Source organism: Parasteatoda tepidariorum, chromosome 5, assembly GCF_982258835.1.
Source record: "Parasteatoda tepidariorum strain Cologne lab strain chromosome 5, Ptep-v5.0, whole genome shotgun sequence".
Classification (NCBI taxonomy): domain Eukaryota; kingdom Metazoa; phylum Arthropoda; class Arachnida; order Araneae; family Theridiidae; genus Parasteatoda; species Parasteatoda tepidariorum.
In genome coordinates this window covers 28,020,336-28,046,135 of record NC_141759.1, presented here as the reverse complement: position 1 = coordinate 28,046,135, position 25,800 = coordinate 28,020,336, and the positions used below count along the sequence as shown (strand labels likewise).

Here is a 25,800-nt window from a genome sequence, read left to right as displayed (position 1 = left end):
ATTTGTACGCATGAACCCAATTTCTATTTTAAGACTGAACTACAGAAATTTTTTTTATATATATGAGAATACAATCTGTAGTGGTAAACAAGTAAATAAGACATTGCAATCATATTCATAAATTAAACAAATTTTTAGACATATATTTGCTAACTTTCTTATTTTTACTAGATTTTCTATTAAAGGGCTCTGAAAATCCTCTCTCCGTAAAATATTAACTTCTTAATTTGTAGTAAATCTTTCTCACTAGCCAAACAAGTTGACAGTTATATAGTTGTGAAAAGAATCACAAAATTTTTAAAGTAATCAAATTTGTTTTCATATTTTATGAGTCCATCTTTTGAGTACAATATTCCGTCAGAGAGGCCAACTTACTCAGCTTTGTAGGGGGGGGGGATTCTAGTTGTAGCAAATAATATAACTTACTATCTATTCCTAGTTTAGATTTAATTTGATTTAAGCAAACACTACATAAAAAAATACATGCAAATATGTATTTTTCTACATTTTTCTTATTAAAATATTTTCTTAAATTACTAAAATTCTGCAAGGTGTATAGTTTAATTCTCTACCACACCAGAAATGCCAACAGCTGCAGATTGTACGAAATATTTTAAGAAACGGAAAGAACTACAGACTAAACTTTGAAGATTTTAGGTTAATTTTGATAACTTTTTAAAAGGCTCAAAACTGATTAGATTTAACAAAGATGCGTATAACATTATCCTTTGAATTATTTAGATGTAGTGTCTAGTAAGAACCCTATAAATAGAATTTACTAAACCAAGAATTATACAGTAAATGACTAAAATTACTCACAAATATTTACCTGCTGTCCGGAGTACGCTTGCATCACTGCCACATCATAAAATAATGGAAAACTTACACATCATAAAATATCATAAAATTTGTGGAAAGTGAAGTAATTGGCATCATTGCTCCATTTTTCTGCTTTAGAAATTATTTTTCAAAATACAGATAAAACAAAACTTTTTCTGCAAAACTTATGCTTCTTAAAATGTTTATTGATTAACAATAACATGAGAATAAGTACAGAAACCTGCGCATTCATGTCTGCAGATTAAAATTCAAAACAAAGAAATGTGTAAATAAATGAATCTTAATAATTGTACTCCATGTCTTTTTCATCCTGAAGAAACAGTCCTATCATTTAATTCCTGTATTGGTCTATAATTGTCAACAATGTGACATGCATTATTCTCATCTCCAGTTGCATCACTTTCTTTAACAGAGTACAAATCTTGAAATTTCGATATCTGTAAAAGAACAATTTAAAAAAACTTGTTTAGGCTACTGCTAAACAATAGTAGGTTGTACAAATAATAGATTCTGCATCTAATAAAAAGGCATAACTTGAGCGTAATATTTTTAAATTTTAGTTCGTTAATCTGTCTTAAAAATAATATTTAAAAAAAATCCAGATAGTTTGAGAATTTATGCTAAAAACTAGTTGTCAGCATTCAGCAAGTCGTTAATGGAATAATAAAAAAATTGCTATAATTCAGGAAATTCTAACTCATATTTTCCTTTTGAAAGAACAATGTAGAAAGCATGTTTCATAGTTTTCCTCTCCATGTAAAGCAAATGCGGGTTCGTTCCATCAAAAATGATTTAGGAGCTCCTTTGTCTTCTAAAATGGGTTTAAAATTACAAGGCTACGATGTTGAACATTGCTAGCAGTAAAGTCAAAAAATTAGATCTGTAGTTCAACGACTGTTATAAAATAAAATAAAAAGTTGGTCGGGGGACCTAATGCATAAACAAATTATTGGCACCATCTACATCACCAGTAGTACCTAAAATTGAGTCGACAAATAAGTGAAGGATCAGTAGGAGAGAGTGGGGTCAATTGTAACAGGGTATGAATGTAGTAACAGGGCAAAAATTTCGAGTGTCGGGTTCTAGATTTGGCTCCTAGGTGGAGCACAAGGTGTATTTAATAAATCTACTCGTACACCCCTGCTGGCAACCATTTTTATGTACTTTCGAAAGAGTTACATCACTAAAGATATTTTCACGCTACGTAAGTACTTTTTTTTTGGTATTAGAATATTATATTGTAACAAAATAGTTTTGTTTTATTAAATAAAAATTATTAACCGAATATGTAAGTGGACACCTTAATTAACATTTCAAGAAAAAAATTAGTTTTGTTAATTAACTAGCATTGTTTTTAACAAATGAAGCTGAAATGGCGTCTTGGGGACGATTGTAACAATAAGTAAAGGGACGATAGTAACAGCTGAAAATAAATAATCTTATATGTTTAAAAACCATTACTTAACTCTTTAAGAGCCACCAATAGTTTCCTATATCATTTATATTACGTTGCATGTGCATTATTTTTATATGTCACCTTTCACAGCATAAATTAAAATTTTTAACCTCTTAAAGTTAAAAGTTTAACCCTTTAGGTCTCTGCTCATTATTATTTTCACTCCTAAAATATCACTACTATTTTGATCAATAAGAAAATATATCACAACTATGATAATATGTATAATTAACTATGTTTTAGTTGTATTTATGAACTGTTACAATTGATCCCGTATGTGGGGACAATTGTAACAAGTGCACGACTGTCAAAAATTGTTAATAACTAATATAATAACATTTAAAATAAGGTATTTATTTTTTTTCTAGTAGAGGATAGTCCACTTTCCTCGTTTGTCAATTAATACTAATAATATATTGGATTTTTTGTTAGTTAAAAATAGTTAAGTAAAAAATATTACAATTGACCCCACTCTCCCCTAATGATTTCAATTTATGGCATAGGAAAATCAAATATTACTTTTGTGCGATGCATTTAAATTGTCGGATGCTAGAAAATTGCGTCTTAACGTTTGCAGAAAGTTTTCTAGGAGACAAAATAATTTTTCAGCAGGCTGCTGCTCTCATATACACTTCAGGATTGGCAACTGGTTCTGAATTCTTAGAAAACCCAACTATACCTGACATGCGATGTCACCCGACCTTTCCTCAACAATGAACCTTTGTCTAATCATTTCAAAAGATGTTTATGGAGGTGGAAACAATATGACAGAATCCTAAACAACGAGCGGCGACATCGAAGTTACAAAAAATCTTTAACAAAAACAATGTTGTTTCTAACATAAAAAAATCATATTTTTGAACTAATATTTAAATATAGAATTCACGCTGATTCACATATAATGTTCAAAAACAATAAAACTACTTTTCGTAATTTTTTACTTTAATTTTATATGCTGCCTTAAAGTTTTAAAACAGCATAAAACATATATATTTTTGATAAAATTTTAAACACCAAAATATTTGAGGCTATACTGTTAAAAAGTTTATTATATATGAAAGCTTTGAAAACGCAGTTTAATAAAAAAGAGCTTTAAAACATGCATTTTTTCATATTAATGGAATGCAGTAAGCCTTTTGGAATTGATGTATAAAAAACACTTCTGGTCATCTCGTGAAAAGCTTTTCAGAATCAACCAAACTCTTATAAATTTTAATCTACAACTTCATAAAATCTTTGTAGATAATGGAGCAGTTCGTATCCCTGAATAGTGAAGAAATCGTCGATTTTTGTAAGTTAAAGGTATAATAAAACGTACTTACTTGAGCGGTAGAAGCAGTTTGTGGATTTTTAAGTATCAACCATATTATATTTTCAGTACATGGAGGTAATGGTAGAGAACCATTGTACTGAAAGTAAGGAGAACCATTCTCAACTACATCTGAAAGTTTAATACATGTACTATAGTCCTCTTCCAAATCTCCGTCGTAGGTATCGTCTAGATATTTATATTTTTCAATTGGACTCTGAATGGCTTCGATTGTTGGATTTGAGTCTTCAGTATCCTACGTAAAAAGAAGTATATTTTTATGTGACAAAATTACTAATATAATCTCTAATATTTTTTATCTTTATTCCCCTTATTATTATTATTATTATTATTATACATAGTGAAACTTCTCGGAAACGACCACTCTCAGTTTCACAGTAAAATGTCATTAATGGAGGCTGGTCGTTCTTAGGGGTTACTTCCATTGACTTCAAAATGCCATCGAAGGTACACGATTTCATTGACACACGATTTAAATCTTACTTGCTGTTATTTTCTTGGTGCAATGACACTTGTGTTGGTGCCATGAGAATAGAGATATAAACCGAAATGGATCGAGGAATAAAATTTAGCGTCAATAGAAATTTGACAGTTTGTAGCGCGAGTACAACCAGTAGCATAACTGGACGGACAGACTGCGACAAACAAACGACTATAGTATACTTGGATCCAGAAAACTTAATGAAAGTTGATACAGTAGGCCAAAAATTATTTGTCATTTATGAGGGGAAAGAAAGAAGGCCACCACCGGAGCCCGAACCCATTTTTTCCGAGGGTTCCTCTGTTACCTCAGTGTTGACTGTAACAACACTCTCCAATCAGAGAGACCATAAAAAATCCGAATCTAATGATAGGAACACCTTAAGTGAGCCGGTTCACTGGAAAAAAGGAAAAGAAAAAAGTCTGGAAAGACGAGCAAGAATACTGCAGCAGTTTCTGGAGTTCAGCAAAGGATTATAAGGAAGAGCACCGAAGCAACTTTGGAGACGTTTTGAGCTTCTATTTCGCCGACAAAAATACACAACTATGTTCCTGAATAAAGTGTGACGACTACAGAAACCTGAATCAGATGCAGAAACTTCACAGATTTCGAATAAAACTTTAGACATCCCTGCCAAGACGTTCCCACAAAATGGACTCTCAGTCGTTCCTTCTCACATTAAAGCTCTTAAAAACAACCTTAAAAGATCAACCCCCCAAGGCGTATAATCAAAGTGTATGAAGTTGGTTTATTTACACTTGAGTTTGATGGAAATCGACTTTAGAGCAACTAGCTTAGAGAAGTTAGGATTATTTTTTTCTACACTTCAAGCAAATACGTATTTTTGAGGTGTGAAACATTTTTAATAATCTAAATTGAGATTAGATCTGAGTTACATATGAGGCTGATTTTGTGAGGTGTAAATGAGGTTAATTAAGGAGGTTATTTTTGATGCAAAACATAATCTCATTTCCCTCAACAGGTGTGTATTATTACATCTGTCAAACTCAAAAACACCTTATTTCTCGTAAAGGTCTCGTTTACCAGAAGATAATTCCATAAAAAATAATATGTAACGATTAATTATTACTTTATTATTTATTAAGGTACACAAATTTTAGCATCATTTTATGCTTCGAAATTTTAAAGGACAAATTACAAAATGTAAATGAAATCAAGCTAGCAGTTTTATGTTATGTACAAAAGTACCCATTTCAAAATGATAAAAATATTACAAGAGGAAGGGAAATATCAACTAAATTAAGCAGAACTTGTTTAATACTGGTACTGAAATAACAATTAAGTAAGCAGTACCTGCTTAATTTGGCCACACTTCAAAACTTTACCCTTTGAGCACAGGTTTTATGTATATGTTTAATTTGTTTACATGTCAGGGAAGTCATAATCATTGTAAAACAATTTTCTTCAATCAAAATTGCATCAGTATTACGTAAAATTTATTACCATTTAAAAAAATTTGGAGTTATACTTTTCTCCATGCTCTAACAGATTTAAAATGAAGGATTGAAAATTCCACATTGACATTCTCACGTAATGAGTTACATCGTATTTTAATTTAGCTGAAACATTTTTTTAATATTAATTACTACGCCTTAAAAAATTCCGGGTTATATAACACGCATTGTACAAGCAACTCAATTCAAATAAAGAAATTTATTATATTATTTTGATTTTTCTACACATATCTTAATAAAATTTATATACTTACATCAAAAAGGACTGCTATAATAACCTTATCTTCTTTTTCATTCACATGCTCGATCTGCATCTATTTCATACAGGAAAAAATTTTAGGTTTCTTGTATAATTTAAAACTAATAAACTAATTTACTTTAAATGATAAAGTCAATAATAAACAGTAACCTTTGTACTGAAACATAGTTGAAAGTGTTAAATTATACGAATTTACTTTGTAAGAAATTTTAACACGTTCACGCCGGGAAAAGCGAAAATACTGGTACGGGAAAAGAGAAAATACTGGTAGAAGAACTATTTCAATATTAGATAATATTCGGGAGGAGTTGATCTATTCTCAACAATGTAAGGAAATTTATTTATTTCACTGTAAGGAAATTTATCACGGCGAAGAAGCAATTGAATCTAAAAATTGCATCCGTTAAAAACAATTGGTTGTTATGAATTTTTATTATTCCCGGAGAAAAACTATAAAATGAAATGTATTTGTTACCAGTTTTTAATTCGGTGCGCCGCCAAGATGAGAGAATCTAGCGTGACCCACCGGTGGGTCACAATGGCGTGAACGTGTTAAGTAAATTCTTGATATTTCTTAATACTTGCTAAGTTTTGCCTTTTTTTAATATTAAACAGTGTATAATTATTTTCAAAGAAAAGCTGTAATTGCATCAATTTTTCACTCAGTAAAAAATACTTTGGTTTTCTTTGGTTATTTTATACTTATTTTTATTCATACTTTTGAGCATAAGACTAAATAGTTTATAAGTGAAATCGCTTCCAGCTAACAGAGTATTAAGAGAGATTGATGGAATAAAACTCTCGTCAGGAGACATTTAATAATCAAGTAATATTATAACATCTAATGTTTTGCCATAATAATTTAAATATTTAACAGTAAGTATTATTTTGAATAATGCTTTAAAAATTCAAGATATATCATTTAATTAATAAAATAACTCTTAAGACAATAAAATATATCTGAAACAAAAGCTACATACAATAAATTAGAAGCATTTGATTAAAATTTTATGCATGAATATCAGCTTGTATTCGTGAAAATAAATTGATTTTAATAGTTTCTGGAGTGCATTTATGTCCTGAGAAAACATGCATTGACTGCGCAGATTCTAAGATCATATAAATAAGATGGAAGAGGAGATTGATGTTGAACTTTCCTTTTATACATGTCACATCTATTTTTTTAATTGGTTAAAAATCTGTAATTTTTCGGTGGCCAGGAAAAGCGTTGGAACTCAAATTGATGCTCATTGAGCCAATTTTGAAAGCTTCTGGCACGTTGCATCGTTCGTATCCTTCATTTTTGGAGTAAAAATGTAATATTACAGGTTGCAGGATGCACTTAATCGTTCAATATAGTTATATATTGCGTAGTTGTTTATTTACCTTTCCATGCCTGCAAAACATGTTCCACAGTCTGCTGCTCTCACTATAGCAATCAGGGCAATATGGGTTCATAGTTTTATTGGCTCTTGCCAAAATCAACTCCTCCCATCAGTGCAAAACAAGGCATAGAGTGTTGTCCACATAATTTAATTTTCAGTCCTCAGATGTCCAGACACTATTGCAAACGAATTCTAGTATTTAAGACAGATCTTCTAACTAGGTGATATCTCTCCGCTTCAAGTCTTAACGCATTATTCTGGCTGAAATTGGTTGGAGAGAACTTGGTTGAAGTGTTTTGTCAACTGACTTTTCGTCGAACAAATTGTCGATAACTGCAATATTTTTTTTTAAATGTCAGTCCCATTTCTGAGCGATAGACGCGGGAATCTGTTAGTTTCGAAAACGATTTAAAAGCGTTTTATCAAGTATAGAATTTCTGTCGAGACCATTAAAACAAAACTATATATACAAAGTATGAAAAATGAAAATATATAAAAACAAAATATATAAATATAATGTAATATAATAAACAAAATATATAAAACGACCGATGTGGGAACGATGGATCCAGGTTCATTTTTAATTCATTATTCTTCTTATTATAAAGTATTTTTGGATTATTTAAAAATACCTCTAGTGATTAAAATACAAAGCCATGTTGTTGCAATACTTACCCCCTTTAATTATCAAAAGTATCTTATAAATATCGGTTTTAATTGATTTGTATATAAAAAGTAAAGTACATTTCTTTATGAAAGAAGATTACATTTTATCAATTCTTACTTCCATAGCATATTGTTTTCCATCAATTTTATGATCGGAACCAGGAGTAATGGTTGCCTCTTCATCATCGTTAATTGATTTATTACCCCATTTGAAAAAGAAAGCAACTAAATTATAAGGAACACCGTCAAGTGTAACTGATCTCTCAACGTCATCATTAGGCGTTACTTTCACTGGAAATACATAAAATATTACAAAATTTAGTAAATGCTATAATAATGTAACAGCAGTTACATTAGTGGTATTTTGACGTCAGTCGAAACAAATAGCACAATGTAGGGTTGTAATTCACAATAAAACGAGGAAAAAAATTACTCCCAAATTAGGTGCTACACTTAGATCAATAATTTGTCCCAAATTAGTTGCTGCTTCTTAAGTTGGGTGGAATCATAACTCTCGATATTGTATAGTAGATCGACACTAGTAAAATTATACTACTAATGGATTTCCCATTTCGTTAGCTAGAATATAATTTTATGCCATTACTGTTGCAAGAGTCCTCCAGAAATGAAGATTGTCTAAAGAGCTTTCGAATCCTGGATTTTTGAACCTAATTTAGTACTGATATTTACAGAGGGGGAAAAGGGAATACTTAGTTAGTTTATGATGTTGATTGATGGTGTATAGCGACCTAAAATCTTTATAAATTGTTCAAACAAAATCATCGGTATCCATAATCAGCACAAAAATATTTAAATGTTGCAACCAATTTGTGACGTAGGGAGTATTTCATAATATGTGGATTAACTTGAATAGTCATAGTTATGAAAAGTTAATTATCATCCCCAGGAGCTCTTTTCTCTTTGAATTTGCGATGCAGATGTTGACACGAGTTTATGAGGTGAGCTGGAATGCATAAGTTTCAACTTTTAAAAAAAGAAGGTGCAAATTTCCCAGTAAAATACTTGAATATAGATTAACAATAATAAATTGATAAGTATTTACTCTACTTGAGAGTTAGAGTAGAAAGCATAATCGGAGTACTAATATCAGTATCAGTATTTACCCTATTTACAATTAACAAAAGAAAGCAAAATTTGGGTAATAATATATCAGTATTTACTCCATTTACAAGTTGCAGTGCAAAGCATAATTGGAGTAATACTGAATCAGTATTTACTCGTAATATTAAATCAATATTTATTCGTAATATTTTTGCAGTATTTACACTATTTACAAGTTAGAGAAGAAAGCATAATTGGAGTAATACTATATATTACAAGTTAGAGTAGAAAGCCTATTTGGAGTAATAATATTTACTTTATTTATTCTTTCATTGATGGATTATGTAAATTGATATTTACTCTGGACAAAAGCACCCAAAAAGAGGCAAAATAACCAATTAAGGAAGCATATTTAGTTGGAAAAGTTGTCCCAAGCCGTAACAAAATAGCAATTTGTAAGCGGCTCAGCACGAATAGTCATAATCTAAATCATTTCTTAATCTTCAAAATTATCATAAACATGGAGTCTATGATTTAAATAAAGTTTTTGTTTTATTTCTAAATGACAAATCATTAGTATTTTCGCTTGTTCGAAATAATGCATAATATTTGTTATATGGTTTTGTTCAAAAACAAGTCATATCCTAATTTTAATTATTTTTTAAATTAAAAAAATTTATTTATATTGTCGCACAATCGCAATAGTTTGTAACCAGCCATATTTTATAGAAAAAGATAAAAAAGAAGCTATATATATATATATATATATATAAGTTCAAAATGAAGAATAAAACAAAGAAAAATTATAGACATATGGAAGAAAAAGGGGGGAGGGAATAGTAAGTAAAAAATAACAAACAACAGTTTATATAATATATTTAAAAAAAAAGAAACGATGAAATTTTATTTAAAAAACCGGAAAAAAAAGATATAATCTTTTCTTCAGCCCACACGATTATATCCGCAAAACAGAGTGCTTTCTGTTATTGTATCAATAAAGCCAAAGCAAAATATATTAATACAATAGTGTGAGAGGAGCACTCAAAAATTTTTTTATAAAAATAACAACAAATAAAATAGATCACAAAAAGTAAAAATAGCATGTAAAAACAGAAAATAAATAAAATAAAAAAATATTTAAAAGGGACTATAAAGCGAGTAGCAAGATCAGATCAACTTACAAGGACAGAAAATTTTTCAAGAATGATTTAAAAATTTTTTCGCAGAAAGATTGCCAGATTACAAAATATGAAAACAAAAGATGAAAACAAAAGCGCAAATTGAGTGTAACAAGAGGGTTTTAAAGTGTCGTATGAAACTTATTGTTTCTTATAACTTTCTTCGTGCTTTCTTGTATTTACTTATTTATATATATATATATATATATATATATATATATATATATATATATATATATATATATATATATATATATATATATATATATATATATATATATATATATATATATATATATATATATATATATATATATATATATATATATATATATATATATATATATATATATATATATATATATATCAGACTGATACTTAACCATTAACCATTCAGTTTTTTGTCTCTCTTGTAAAATTAGTTTTGTTGGATATGACCAGTTTTCGAAATCATTGATTTAACTACTTTAATAACCGAATTTTCTTTGTTACATGTAAGTAACAGCATATATTATCGAATATTTATTAATCAACTTTTCTAAGAAAAATGACTGCTTCAAAGATACACTTAATTACAGCAACATTATTATTTTTAAAAACATATGTTTCATATTTTCTGGAGATTATATTTCTCACTTAAACGGTAGCTAAAATATAAATACACTGGGTCCTCGTTAAACTGTTCTAACGTATACGAGGTGCCTACGCAGGCTGATCAAAGTGATCACAAATCCGCTTACTGACCGCAACAGTCATGCTTGACTTCTGTGTTCTACTTCTACTAGGAACCGTGTCTTTACGATGAGTCCACTGCTAGACTCTCCAATTCGGAGGGAAGTAACTATGAATGTGTATGCAACCTTCAGCCTTAAGTCAGAATTTTTATGTTTAATAAAATTAAATTTTTTTTATCAAATGTTAATAACAAATTTTATGAGAGTAATAAAATGTAAGAAGCTAAATTAAAGACTTAATTTTACAAAATATAACGTAGAAAATACAAGAACGTTCATATTTGAGTTAACTAATTATAAGTTTAAAATATTAAAAAAAAATTTTTAAAAAAATTTCGAAATTGAAAATCTTTAAAACAGTCAAATATTTTAAATATTAAGTGATCTCTCTGTTAATATTATAAAAACATTACATATAATTCACATTTTCTTTAATCTTAACTGTGATTTTCTTAGACTTCCCCTATCGTATGATATATAATGTAAACATAGTTTTTACCAGTATATCCTTTATTCTCGATCATAACTTTTGTTATTGGTTCATCATAATCTTTCAATTGTAGCCCTTCAGAATCTTCTATTGGTTCCGCATCATCTGTTTGGATATCAATTGGAGATTGACTGGTACCCTGACAATCATTATATTTTTCTCCCCAGCCGTCAGGACCTATTTACGGATATATCAGGAAATAGTTTGCATTTAATTATCAATTAGACAAATATGTTAATTTTAATTTTTTTGTTTTTCACTATATCTCGAGAACTCTGTGATCGAATGGAAAAAAATTTTCACACAATTTTAAAAGTTTTTTATCCAAAAATTATTCCACTCAAAAAATAATTTTTAGTAAAGATATATTATTTTCTCTAATTTAACTCAATAATCAGTATATTAATAATTTATTGTTCTATAATTTAACTCAAAGCCGCTTGTGGATTTCTGGTAATTTATAGAAACCTCTCCCCCCCCCCCATATGAGGTAAAAAATTATTTACTTAAACATTAATGTCCAGTTACCAGAAGTGGTCTAAATATGAAAATGTCTGAAAAATATGAAATTTTTAAAATTCCGGCACCATTTGACCTATTTCGACCAAATTTTGTATTTTGTCAGGTACAATTTCGTTATTTAAAATGGGGTAAAAAATTTATACATTACAATTCCATTTGTTTTCGACAAATAAAAAATAATAAATATTTACTAAAAGTTATATTTTTGCTTGGAATGAACTTAGAATGAACGAATTTTATGATCGTGTGCAAAAATGATTCAATTCGCTTAAAAAGTTCACGAGTTATGGAGAAGTACGCAAAAAGTAAATTTAACATTAAGGGGTCGCAAGTTAGTCACAAAAAGATATTTCAATTGTGAATTTCATTTATATTGATAATGAATTAAGTATTTAATGATGCTTACTCATTGAATATTTCAATGAATGAACTTGCTTCAATGAATGAATGAATTATTTAATTTTCTTTATATTATTTAAGTCTGTATTATTTTCAACATATAAAAATGCATGACAAAAGGTTATTTGACTAAATTTTAATTGAAAAACTGAATTTGAGAAGTTTCAATTTCTCTAAAAGCTTACCGTTAGAAAGATTGTTGTCATAATACCAATCTTTATCCTCGTTAGCTTTGCATTGTTGTTCATCGCATCTTGCAATTCCTGCAAAAGAAAAATATTTCCAATGCAATAAAGTTATTGTAATACATATATTGCAAATAAGTGAACTTTAAAGTAAAAAATAAATAAAAAATATAGGGATAGAGGCATACAATCAGAGTTGGCCGTTGATTACAGTAATCGATTACAACTGTAATTGATTACAGATAATTTCAGCTATGTAATCAATTACTTGTAATCACGATTACAAGTAATCAATTACTTGTAATCATGATTACAACTTTCAAAAAATTTTGATTACAGCTGTAATCATGATTACAATTTTGATTACAGTAACCAATTACTTGTAATCATGATTCCAAGTAATTGCGATTACAAGTAATCACAACAAAAACGATTACGAGTAATTATGATTACAAGTAATCAAAATATATGATTACATGTAATCATGATTACATGTAATTTGATTACATGTAATTGTGATTACTTGTAATCAAACTATACGATTACAAGTTATTACGATTGTATATGATAGTAAAATTTTTTATGTAAGTATTCATGTGTTTACATATTTTTATGTACATAGAATGTACGCACGCATGAACGTACAATTTGCGATTCCTATACATACAATGTATGCACAAACGTTGTTTGTACGTACAATATTCATAATTATATTGTAATATACTTAATGCAATGCGCATATGCTTAGTACATATAATTATGCATTTACGATACATGTACGCATGTATGTTAGTTTGTACAAAAAGGCAATGTTTTGTATCTTTGTATACATAGACAATGTATGTATGAACGTATATGAAAATAATGTTTATGCGTTTGCATGCTTTTGTGTACTTAAGTAAATATATTGTATAAATTTACGATAAAAGCACGTATATACAATGTACGTATGTATATAAAATTGTACGTATTTACGTATAATATGTAAGAATGTTATTTAAAGGTGCAATATATGCACATAGTTGCGTAAATAAAATGCGTACATGTATACATGCATATTTATGTACAACTTACGTATGTACTTGTATAACTACATACTTTGTTAATACTTATGTGCATGTAATGCATGGATGTACAAAAAATAGTTATATGCACAATGTACGCATGTACATACAACGTATACATGTACATAATTACAAGTAATGTACAAATACATGCGTACATTTAAATATATGTAATTACAATATACACATGCATTCTGCATACATTAAAAAAATTTATAAGAGTAAAGTTATTAAAATTTGTTTTAAAATTTATTCTAAGGCATATGAAACTCGACCTCATATTTTTTAGAAAGCAAACGATAATTTTATTTTGAATTTCTAAATATTAATTTCACACATAAAATTTACCGTTTTTCTTACCATTTAAAAAATTTCTATGAATCACGCATTATGTTATAAAAAAAATCTGTATTGTCAAACATTTCATGAAAATACCTGAAAATAATTTTTTATTCAGAGAATTTCAAAATGATATAGAACAATTAAAGCTGAAAACTAAATTTAAATATCGTTTGATTTTGTCATTTAACTTGCTTGAGTCATTAAAAGTTAACTTACATGCATTTTATTTATTGCATTGTACACATATTTAGACATAAATGTAATGTACATATGTATACGTGCAATGTATGTACGCATGTACAATGTGTACATAGATTCATGTATTATACGTGCATATGTAGTACATATGGATATGCATACATGGAACATACGTGTATTGTACATGTGTGGATACATTCATTGGACATATATACATTGCACCATATGCATAGATAGGGATAGCATGCATGTACACATGTAAAATTTGTATGAAAGAATTATGCTTAATATATTTATGCACATATTTACTGTATATGTACACACATATGTACATTATATGAACATTATATGTTCATTTCATCATATTTACATTATATGAATATACATCTGTACGCTATATGTATATACATCTGTACAATATATGCATCTCAAATGTGTGTATGTACGTACGTTATGCATGTCGAATGTATGTATGAATATACGTAAAATATAAATACGCCCAATGTTCCTACAATCGTACACAAATGTATTATGCATATTTGGATACATACATTGAGCATGAACATATTATGTATATGTACATAAATACACTGGACATGCATATCATGTACATGTATACATATATTGTACATCCTACAGATATACCTATATTGTACATCCTACAGATATACCTATATTGTACATCCTACAGATATACCTATATTGTACATCCTACAGATATACCTATATTGTACATCCTACAGATATACCTACATTGTACATGCATACATATATTATACTGTTCATAAATAAATTGCACATGCATGCATGGGACATACATTGTACAGACCATGTATGTATGTTCGTACAAACACAAGTACTTGTATATACATGCGTACATGAACATAGATATACATTTTACATACACAAATATTTGCATAAAATGCATATATTCATTGTGTATAAATGTATATGTCTACATTGTTTGTACATACATACGTAATTATTATCTATATACATACACATACATATATTTTATACCTACAATATAAGTGTATGTACATGTGTGTGAAGCTAAAATGTCTGAACATATGCACTAGATAAAATCATATGTCCATACATTTCAGTTACATTCATTTGTACGTTTACAAATACGTACAAAATGCAGTACATGTTAATACGTGCAAAATGTATCATTATAAAATACATTCTACTATCTACTGTAAAATATAATCATTTATAAGAATACAATAGTCTTGTAATCGTGTATTTAGATTACATGTAATCATATATTTTGATTACTTGTAATCATAATTACTCGTAATCGTTTTTGTTGTGATTACTTGTAATCGTAATTACTTGGAATCATGATTACAAGTAATTGATTACTGTAATCAAAATTGTAATCATGATTACAGCTGTAATCAAAATTTTTTGAAAGTTGTAATCATGATTACAAGTAAATGATTACTGTAATCGACTATGTAATCATGATTACAGCTGTAATCAAAATTTGTAATCACGATTACAAGTAATTGATTACTGTAATCAATATTGTAATCATGATTACAGCTGTAATCAAAATTTTTGAAAATTGTAATCACGATTACAAGTAATTGATTACTGTAATCAAAAAATGTAATCGATTACATTTTTGGCCAAGTCTGCATACAGTACGGTTGCTTAACCTACTCCTTAGCCGAACAGAAGCTCAACCGACCCATCACCTCCTACATCAAGAAGCCTCCACACGGTCTTTTATAAGGAGTCTACGCAGACTGTTTAAAAATTGAACCAGTTGTGCGCATGAACCCAAAACCTTTTATAAAAGTAATTGAGAGAAATTCATCATACATATTTGAGAATTGAATCTGTAGTGGTTGACAAGTGAATAAGGCAAAACAATAACATTCATAAATAAAATAAATTTTTAGTCATATATTTGCTACCACTCTCTTATTTTAACTATATTCTATATTAAATGACTGGTTCAGAAAGTGGAAATATTTCACAGTGTCCTGATCGAACTACTTAGAAAAACCCGTGTGGAGACTTTCAGTTATAGGAGGGGTTGAATGACGACGCTGGCCCCGAAACTTCTGAACACATTTATTTTCTTCTTCATGAAATAGAAAAATGTTGCAAAATCGCTCATTGACATCATTACATTTTGATGAGCTCAATCTTTTGTAAATCTATTTTATTTCTCGATCGCTTTTTCAACGGTTAGTGCTACGAAATTCTGCATGGTTGTTAACACATTCACGCCGGGTGTTGCGCCTGTAAGCGGGACGGAAAAGAGAAAATACTGGTAGAAGAACTATTTCAATATTAGATAATATTCGGGAGGAGTTGATCTATTCTCAACAATAACATTTCACTGTAAGGAAATTTATCACTAGTGATGTGCGAAAAACGAACGAATCGATATTTTAATCAACTCTTTCTTGTGAATCGATTCATCAAGTTCGTTTTTGAAAAAGAATCGATTCTTTTTTTTTTGACAATATTTTGTACTCTACACTTTATAAGCTTATTCAGAGTTAGTACTTATACTTACTAAACATCAGCATATGCATTTGATACAGCATTTCGTTTATACAATTGGAGCTTGCTAAAATCCCAACTCAGTCGAATAGACACAGGTACATTCTCACTCGAGTATCATGTGAATGACAATCTGATTGGTTGAAAATATTTACATGCGAACAACTTGCCAATAAGTTACTCGTATGTGTGAGAGTTTTCGCAAGCGGAAAAATCGCATCCAATGAGAATGACCCCGATGTCAATGCTTGCGCACAACCGGTTTCCGGAGGTGATTAATAAAATGAACTCACTTGAAGGATGAAGGGAATTGAAAATGCTATTAATGCAATGCATACTGCATTCTGATGCAGTGAAAGGTATGCATCACTCTCTTTTTTTTTCTTTTCATCTACGAAATTAATAAATTCTATTGATAAACAACAATTTAAAAATGGCAACAACAACTGAAAAGCTGTCTTCTCCAGTTTCGGTTCTTACTTTCAAATAAAAAAGATATTGATGCTGTAAAGCTCAGATATTACTTTTCAATCCTTAAATATTAAAGAGCGAATTTTTTCATTCATATGGTTAATTTTCAATTTATAAATTTCAGTAAATATGAAGCAAAGCAGAGTTTTATGTTATCGTTTATTCTATGCCAAGAAGCGAGAGCCATAGAAAATGAAACCGTTGCGCTGATTGGGTAATGAACTTACGTATGAATGCAAATGTCTGATTGGTTGAAAATGAACTGAATGAGAGAAAAAGAGTCGAGAATCAAATGAACGATCCTCTGATTGGTTGAAAATGAGTTGAGTCGAATAAAAGACTCACTGAACTGTTTGCCTATCTCTTAGCATTAAAAGAATCATAAAGCCAAATGAATCGATTCTTTTGAACTGTTTCCTATCCCTTAACATTGAAATCGGCGCAAAGAGTTGAATTGAACTTCTAAACGATTCATTTGAGTCGTTTCGTATCTCTTAACATTGATATCGGCTCAAAGAGTTGATTTGGATTTCCAATCAGTTCTTTTGAGTCGTTTTCCTATACTTTAACATTGCATTCGATTCACTGAACTGTTTAATTGATTCATTTGAGCGGTTTTATATCTTTTAACATTAAAAGAACTGTTTTGAGAAACGAATCGATTCTTTTCGCTATTATCTTTTTTTCTAAAATTAAAAGATGCCTTCAGAGGGATGGGGGTTATGAAAAGGGGCAAGTAACTAAAAATTTTCAGAAAAAAAAAAACAGTTTTTTTTTTTTTAACGAAAAGATAAAAAAAATATTTATTTTTTTAATGATTGAAAAACTGTTTATTGCGAAAAATGTGAGTATTTAGAGTAAATATTCTTTTACTGCTGGGGGGAGGGATATTTTTAATTATTTCATTTATTTATTTTTTCCCCCTTTTCTTTTTTTTTTTTTTGTTAGGAATACTTTTAGACAAACTTATTGAATATCAATTCATATCCTCTCACTTTTTCAAGTTTTAATTTTTTAAGTTTTAAAACGCAATTTAACTATTTTTTTATTTTGTTTCACGTTATACAATTTGAATTTTTTTCATTATTATAAGTGAATTTACCGTTTTATTTTTTTACGAATATCTTTATTGTTCATTATTGGTCTTTATATTAACAATTTTTTTAAAAAAAATAGTTATTTTTTAATAAAATTGATGAATCAAACAAATATTAAAATTCTAAAAAAATTATTAGCATTGCCTAGATTAGCAGTTCCTAAATGGTGTTTCGCGGAACCCTTGGGTTCCGTTTAGAATTACAGGGGTTCCACTAGTTAGTACTTTTTATAGCCACATTCAACTGGACCACCCAAGTGGAACATTCTGCTTTTGAACCCTAGAGCCCAAGATCTAGATTAATAGTTCCCAATTGGTGTTCCGGGTAGCCCTATGGTTCCGTGGAAAAGTTACAGCGGTTACACGAGATAGTACTTTTATAGCCACCCAAGTAGAACATTCAACTTCTGCCCCCTAGAGTATAGGATCTAAAAGAGTGGTTCCCAAATGGTGTTCCATGGAACCCTAGAGTTCCGCCAAGAATTGCAAGGGTTTCGTTAATTGGTACTTTTTTAGCCACATTCGGCTGACCACTTAACTGGAATATTTTGCTTCTGCACCCTAGAGCCCAAGATCTAAATTGATGGTCCCCATTTGGTGTTCCGGAAAGCTCAATGGTTCCGTGGAAAAGTTACAGCGGTTACACGAGATAGTACTTTTATAGCCAGCCAAGTAGAGCATTCAACTTCTGACCCCTAGAGTATAGGATCTAAAAGAGTGGTTCCCAAATGGTGTTCCATGGAACCCTAGAGTTCCGTCAAGAATTGCAAGGGCTCCGCTAGTTGACACTTTTTTTAGCCACATTCGGCTGATCACTTAACTGGAATATTCTGCTTCTGCACCCTAGAGCCTAAGATCTAAATTAATAGTCCCCAATTGGTGTTCCGTAAAGCCCTATGGTTCCGTGGAAAGGTTACAGCGGCTACACGAGATAGTACTTTTATCAGGTGTGTAAGAACGTTAATTATTTAGAGTTCCATGGCCGAAAAATATTGAGAGCCCCTGACCTAGATCAACTAATTCAAATACTAAAACAGTCTAAACTAATTTGTACGACCACCTTTTATAAAGACTTCCATTATAACGACCATTAAAAAAAGAATCAAAGAATCGATTCATATAACCGTTCATTTTAGTGAATTGATTCTAAAGAATCGATTCATTTAAATGAATCGATTGGTACATCACTATTTATCACGTCGAAGAAGCAATTCAATATAAAAATTGCATCCTTTAAAAACAATTGGTAGTTAGGGATTTTTATTATTCCCGGAAAAAAACTAAAAAATGAAATTTATTTGTTACCAGTTTTTACTCCGGTGCGCCGCCGGATGAGACAATCTAGCGTGACCCACCGGTGGGTCACCCCGGCGTGAACGTGTTAATGCGATCTTACAATACGCGAATTCCGAATTTGAGTAATCACTTTTTGCCTCTCTATATTTTTGCCAATCTTATCATAAATCAAAGTAACGTTTCGATCGGGGTTTTTTTTTTTTTTGTCGTCTATTAAGATCAATTACGATGTGATTTTTAAAATCCCGTATTTTTGCCGTAATATCATTACGACAGTCGAGTTTCGAGTTGCACATTTAAATAATAACTTTTCGACGCACTTTGTTTTTGCCTGATTTCATCGCTAATCCAAGTTATTTTTCAACAAAAAAAATTCAGTAGTTTTCGAATTCATTTCCGCCTGGTTTTAAAAGTTATAATTTTTATTATGACATGCGAAAATTAAATCACGCATTTTAAGAATTACATATTACTAATTACGTGTTAAAGAATTACTTATTGACGTGCTTTATTCATGCTGATTTCAGCGTAAATTTAAGTAATATTTTTAGAAATTATAGCCATGCTTTTCCACGTGATTTTGATGTTTCTTAGCTACGATGTTATTGACGTGCTTTATTCGTGCTGATTTCAGCGTAAATTTAAGCAATATTTTTAGAAATTATAGCCATGCTTTTCCACGTGATTTTGATGTTTCTTAGCTACGATGTTATTGACGTGCTTTATTCGTGCTGATTTCAGCGTAAATTTAAGCAATATTTTTAGAAATTATAGCCATGCTTTTCCACGTGATTTTGATGTTTCTTAGCTACGATGTTATTGACGTGCTTTATTCGTGCTGATTTCAGCGTAAATTTAAGCAATATTTTTAGAAATTATAGCCATGCTTTTCCACGTGATTTTGATGTTTCTTAGCTACGATGTTATTGACGTGCTTTATTCGTGCTGATTTCAGCGTAAATTTAAGCAATATTTTTAGAAATTATAGCCATGCTTTTCCACGTGATTTTGATGTTTCTTAGCTACGATGTTATCACGACACGTGAATTTCTAATCAATCTTTTAAATAATTACTTTTTAAAGCAGTTTATTTGTGCATATTTCATCTTAAATGTAAGTTATATTTTTCGGTCTTTTATTCGTCAGTAAGGGCCATATATTTGTACGTGGTATTTAGAATCTCAATGTTTTAATACAACATTATAGGAACATGACTAAATATGCGTGAGGCCCTTCGTTAGTCAACATGTTGAACAAGTGACCCTTTATTCAAAAGTGTTGTGCACCCCTACACGACATGAGATATCTGAGTAGAATAAATATGAAATACCATTGCACAATACTTTTGCCCTTTGAAATACCCGTACCAACATTTGCAGTTTTTGAAGAATGCTTGCCCTACTGATAGTATTTGTTTTACTGTATACAAACATATTGTAAATATGTAGGCTTAAGAAAAAAGGTAAATACACATAACATGTGATGTACGAGTAGATGGAAGATAAATATGAAATACCGCAGCATAGCTGCCCAAGCTTAAACTTTTTGAAGAATGTATTTCCTAATCATAGTAATTATCTTTCTGCACATTTACATATTGTAAATGTGTAGATTTGAAATTGTAAATTTAACTATTAAAATAATTTCGGAAGGGCCCAGTGTACATTTGCTATAAAAATCAAGTTTTTGAATTGTTGTGAAATGAAACTTAAACTATTTAAATTTCTTAACTGTTCAAAAATTATTGAATATAGATATATTCAAAATAATGATTAATAAATGTTTTTAAAGCATTTATAAAAGCTGTCCATTCAAACCCACTTTTCCCTATCTTGATCTGATTCTAAACTCAATTTCACTTGGATAGCTCTTCTAAATCTAAACACCTAAACTCTTCACCTAATCTAAAAATGTCTATCATCACAAGCCTTATCAACAACCACAATAAATAAATTTTAAGCTCTCATTTCTTCCAAGTCAAAATTAGATTTTTAACTAAAACGATTAATCTGTTTCGATGATTTGATTACTTCGCACTTGCTACGAATCATCGTAATTTTATTTCCTGCATAAATACTTTTCTAAAAACAAGTTACATAAGCGGAAGTTTTAAGAATTCTATACGGTAATTCAAGAAATATAATGCCTTGAAAATGCAGCTCTCTCGAAATGAACTTTTCAATCGATGGTATAAAATCAGTGGTGGCTCAGGAGCCCAACATTGGCTTGCTGATACGAATTCTAGACGTATCTCTATGCATCAATCATAATGCTGACAGAAAATATCTTCAGTGGTAAAGAGATCATAGGTGAGAATCCGTCCGTGTAACCGTGGGAGGCTGCGGTTTTTCACTCCTTGTAACGCAATTGTTTCATCAAAGCTTGTTCCAGTGCTTGATCCAGAAGTTCCCTTGTCAGCTGGGTTGGCTTCAATATTACAAAGATAACGGAATTTTATACAGCGTTCCCGCTGGCATTAAAAATTTTAAAAAGCGGCAATGAAAATAACAATAAAAATCGAAATTTTAATTCCTGAGTAACCACCGATAAAAATTGTTTTTCAAAGAAAGTACATGTACTTGAAAATTTAAGTTTCGAATCCACTTGTTATTAAGTGGTATTTTAAAATAAGAAACCTCTGAACCTATGAAACCATTAACACGTTAAATACTATGACCGGCACTGAGTTTCTTCATCCCAAAAAAAAAAAAAAGAACTTGGAATTAAATTTACTGCATGGAAAACTTAAAAATATTTTATTTCCATTGCCCACCACGTTTTACAACATATGCCACCGTGGTATTTAACTGACGGTATTGCTAATCTCTTTTTCGTAGTCACCATGTAGGTGAATCAATGCCACTTCATCAACATAAAAAGGACAGGTAGAACAGAGAGAAAGAGTGAAATCCCATCCATGCCCAAAGCAGAATTCGTATCCGTCACCTTTCAGACATGAGGTCAGCTGCCTGATCCCCATACTGCTTTAAATTATTGAAAGGTTAAACATATAAGCAAACGAAAATAATATTAAAAGAAAAATATTTTACCAATGACATTTATGTAAAAATCCTATTCCTCCATAAAGATAATGGTCGTTTTCTCTAATAATAAAGTTAAACATAAATTTAGCACAAATGTATTCGTTTACCGATTATACGTGTTTAGTGCAGTTCATCCTATTATGATGTCATACTCATAAGTTTAAAAAATGCACTGAACAAACTAGATAAAGCTATACTACAGAATATAAATTTAGTACATAATTTATATTACTATAATGTATGCAATCACCAACCATAGGAATTTAAAAATTGCAATACACTGAATCAGAAACAACTGTTCTATATTAAATATAAATCTAGTCTTGTTCATTCTATTATGATGCCCTTCATATAAGTTTAGAAAATGCACAGAATAAACTAGATAAAGCTATACTATAAAATATAAATTTAGTACATAATTTATATTACTATAATGTATGCAATCACCAACCATAGGAATTTAAAAATTGCAATACACTGAACCAGAAACAACTGTTCTATATTAAATATAAATCTAGTCTTGTTCATTCTATTATGATGCCCTTCATATAAGTTTAGAAAATGCACAGAACAAACTAGATAAAGCTATACTACAAAATATAAATTTAGTACATAATTTATATTACTATAATGTATGCAATCACCAACCATAGGAATTTAAAAATTGCAATACACTGAACCAGAAACAACTGTTCTATATTAAATATAAATCTAGTCTTGTTCATTCTATTATGATGCCCTTCATATAAGTTTAGAAAAAGCACAGAACAAACTAGATAAAGCTATACTATAAAATATAAATTTAGTACATAATTTATATTACTATAATGTATGCAATCACCAATTATAGGAATTTGGGAATTGCACTTTACTAAAGCAGAAAAAATTGTTCTATATTAAATAGAAATCTAGTCTTGTTCATTCTATTACGATGTCATTCATATTAGTTAAAGAAATGCACTGAACAAACTAGATAAATCTATACTATAAAATATAAATTTAGTACATAATTTATATTATTATAATGTATGTAATCACTAACCATATAAGTTTAAAAATTGCACTTAACCAGAAAATACTGTTCTATATTAAATAGAAATCTAATCTTGTTCATTCTATTATGATGCACACGGTTCAAATATATGAATTTAATAACATTACTTAACTAGCAAAACAGAACTACGCTATGTTGATTATGATCTGTAATAGTTTATAGCATTATGAGGCATTTGTTTACCAATAATATAATCGTAGTAGATTCGCTTAACAAAATAAATGCTTACCAAGAATTACTAGCAAGATAGCGGTAATTGCCAAAACGTGCGACATAATGGTTCTACTTTTAACACGCGCTGTTACATAATCAGAATTTTAGAAGCGAGTTTAGAGCTTTTATATTTTTGCACTCCATATTAAATATTTTATTAGAATAAAAAGAACAATAGTCAAAGCGTTTATTTCTGAATATCGCTAAGCAAATGATTGCAAGTTAGAGCAACCATTGTTTTTTAGAAACATTCCCATTTCATATTCAAATGAGATCCATTTAGTTTTCAGAAAATGGTTGTAAATGAAATAAAAATGTTAAGCAAAAAGCGTTCTGTTAATAAATCTTAGCGAAAATAGTATTTGATCTCCTTAGAATCAAACATTTCACTTCACCGCATCTTACAAAAAACTTTTCGATCCTAAATACATGTGAATTAGATAGGCAAATTTTCCATAACTATACGGTAGAATACGCATGTGAATTTTTTTCAGAATTTAAATATTATTTTAATCGAATAACTTTTTACTCAAAAATTAATCTAAAATATATTATTTAATCTGACATGTCGTCTAATACTAATCATAATTAATATCTATTTGGTCTAACCTATACCTATTTTTATAGAATAAATTTATACTCCAAAGAAAAATCTAATCTGATAAATCTTATTTACTCTAACGTGATAATCATAATTAATTATCGCCTAAGTCATAACACAAAAACTATTCTTGTTTATTTAATATTTTGCTAAAAACTGATCTAACAAATCTTATTTAGAGAAACAATAGGAAAAACGTAGTTATCTTAATTAATTAATTTCTTATTTAGGAACATAAAAATTATTCCGATAGATAAGCTTTTCTTCGTATATTGGCTCTTAAATGTTATGTTATTATTCGCTACAGAGGGGGAGAGGGGACTAACCATCACCTCCCACATCAGAAAGACTTCACCCGATATTTTATCAGTAGTCTGCGCAGACTAATTAACAAGTGAACCAGTTGTGCTCATGAACCCAAATTCTATTTTAAAAGTACTTAAGAGAAATTTATCATATATATTTTAGGATTGAATCTGTTGTGGTTCACAAGTGAATAAGACAAACCAATCATATTCGTAAGTTAAACGAATTTTTAGACATATATTTGCTGCCACTTTCTTATTTTTGCTAGATTTTGTATTAAATGGTTTTGTCTTAATGGTCTTCGTAATTGCCTTAATGGGTTGTCATAAATTGGTTTGCCCTCATAATGGTCAGATCGGACTACCTATAAGAAACCGTGTGGAGGCTTTCAGTTGTAGAAGGCGTTGGACAGGAGCGGGCAGTTATTATTTTGCCGAAAAAGCTTACTAATTATTATTCAAAATAAATCTATTCTATTTCTTTAAAAATTAACCTTTGGTCTTCATGTTGTATGATACGTAGACTAGTTTTGAGAAAACTTTTTTAAATAATCTTTTTCTTAAAAAATACAGTTGTTTTTGTCAATACTAACCCCTTGTCAGGGGACTAGAGTGGACACATCTTAAAACTTATTATTTAATCTTTTGTTACTTTTTTAAAAAGACAGTAAGTAAAGATTAAACTAGTGTTAGTCTAAAAATACAATTCTTAAGTCAATAATCTTAAAATACTTTACAATCATTGTAAAAACACTAATAAACTAATGCAAATCAACTGAAAGCTTCTACACGGTTTTTTATAGGTAGTCCGATCAGACCACTGTGAAGGATATCCCTTTACCGAACGAGTAATTTAATACAGAATATAGTTAAAATAAGAAAGTGGTAGCAAATATATGACTAAAAATTTATTTTATTTATGAATATTACTGGTTTGCCTTATTCACTTGTCAACCACTACAGATTCAATTCTCAAATATATAAGATAAATTTCCCTCAATTACTTTTATAAAAGGTTTTGGGTTCATGCGCACAACTGGTTAACTTTTTAAACAGTCTGCGCGGACTACTTATAAGAGACCGTGTGAAGGCTTCTTGATGTAGGAGGTGATGTCTTATTTCAGCGAG

At 29.6% G+C, this 25,800-nt stretch overlaps 1 protein-coding gene across 1 annotated transcript; it reads right to left on the bottom strand.

The window, feature by feature from the left end:
* Positions 1-1,004: 1,004 nt before the first annotated feature.
* Positions 1,005-23,915, bottom strand: LOC107444477 (carbonic anhydrase 2). Its single transcript, XM_043055721.3, has 7 exons — positions 23,783-23,915; positions 12,463-12,540; positions 11,366-11,533; positions 8,011-8,183; positions 5,837-5,896; positions 3,619-3,861; positions 1,005-1,277 (listed from the first exon to the last, which is right to left on the bottom strand). The coding sequence occupies exons 1-7, from the start codon at positions 23,826-23,828 to the stop codon at positions 1,146-1,148; spliced, it is 900 nt and encodes a 299-aa protein (XP_042911655.2). The 5' UTR covers positions 23,829-23,915; the 3' UTR covers positions 1,005-1,145.
* Between the last annotated feature and the right edge of the window lie 1,885 nt (positions 23,916-25,800).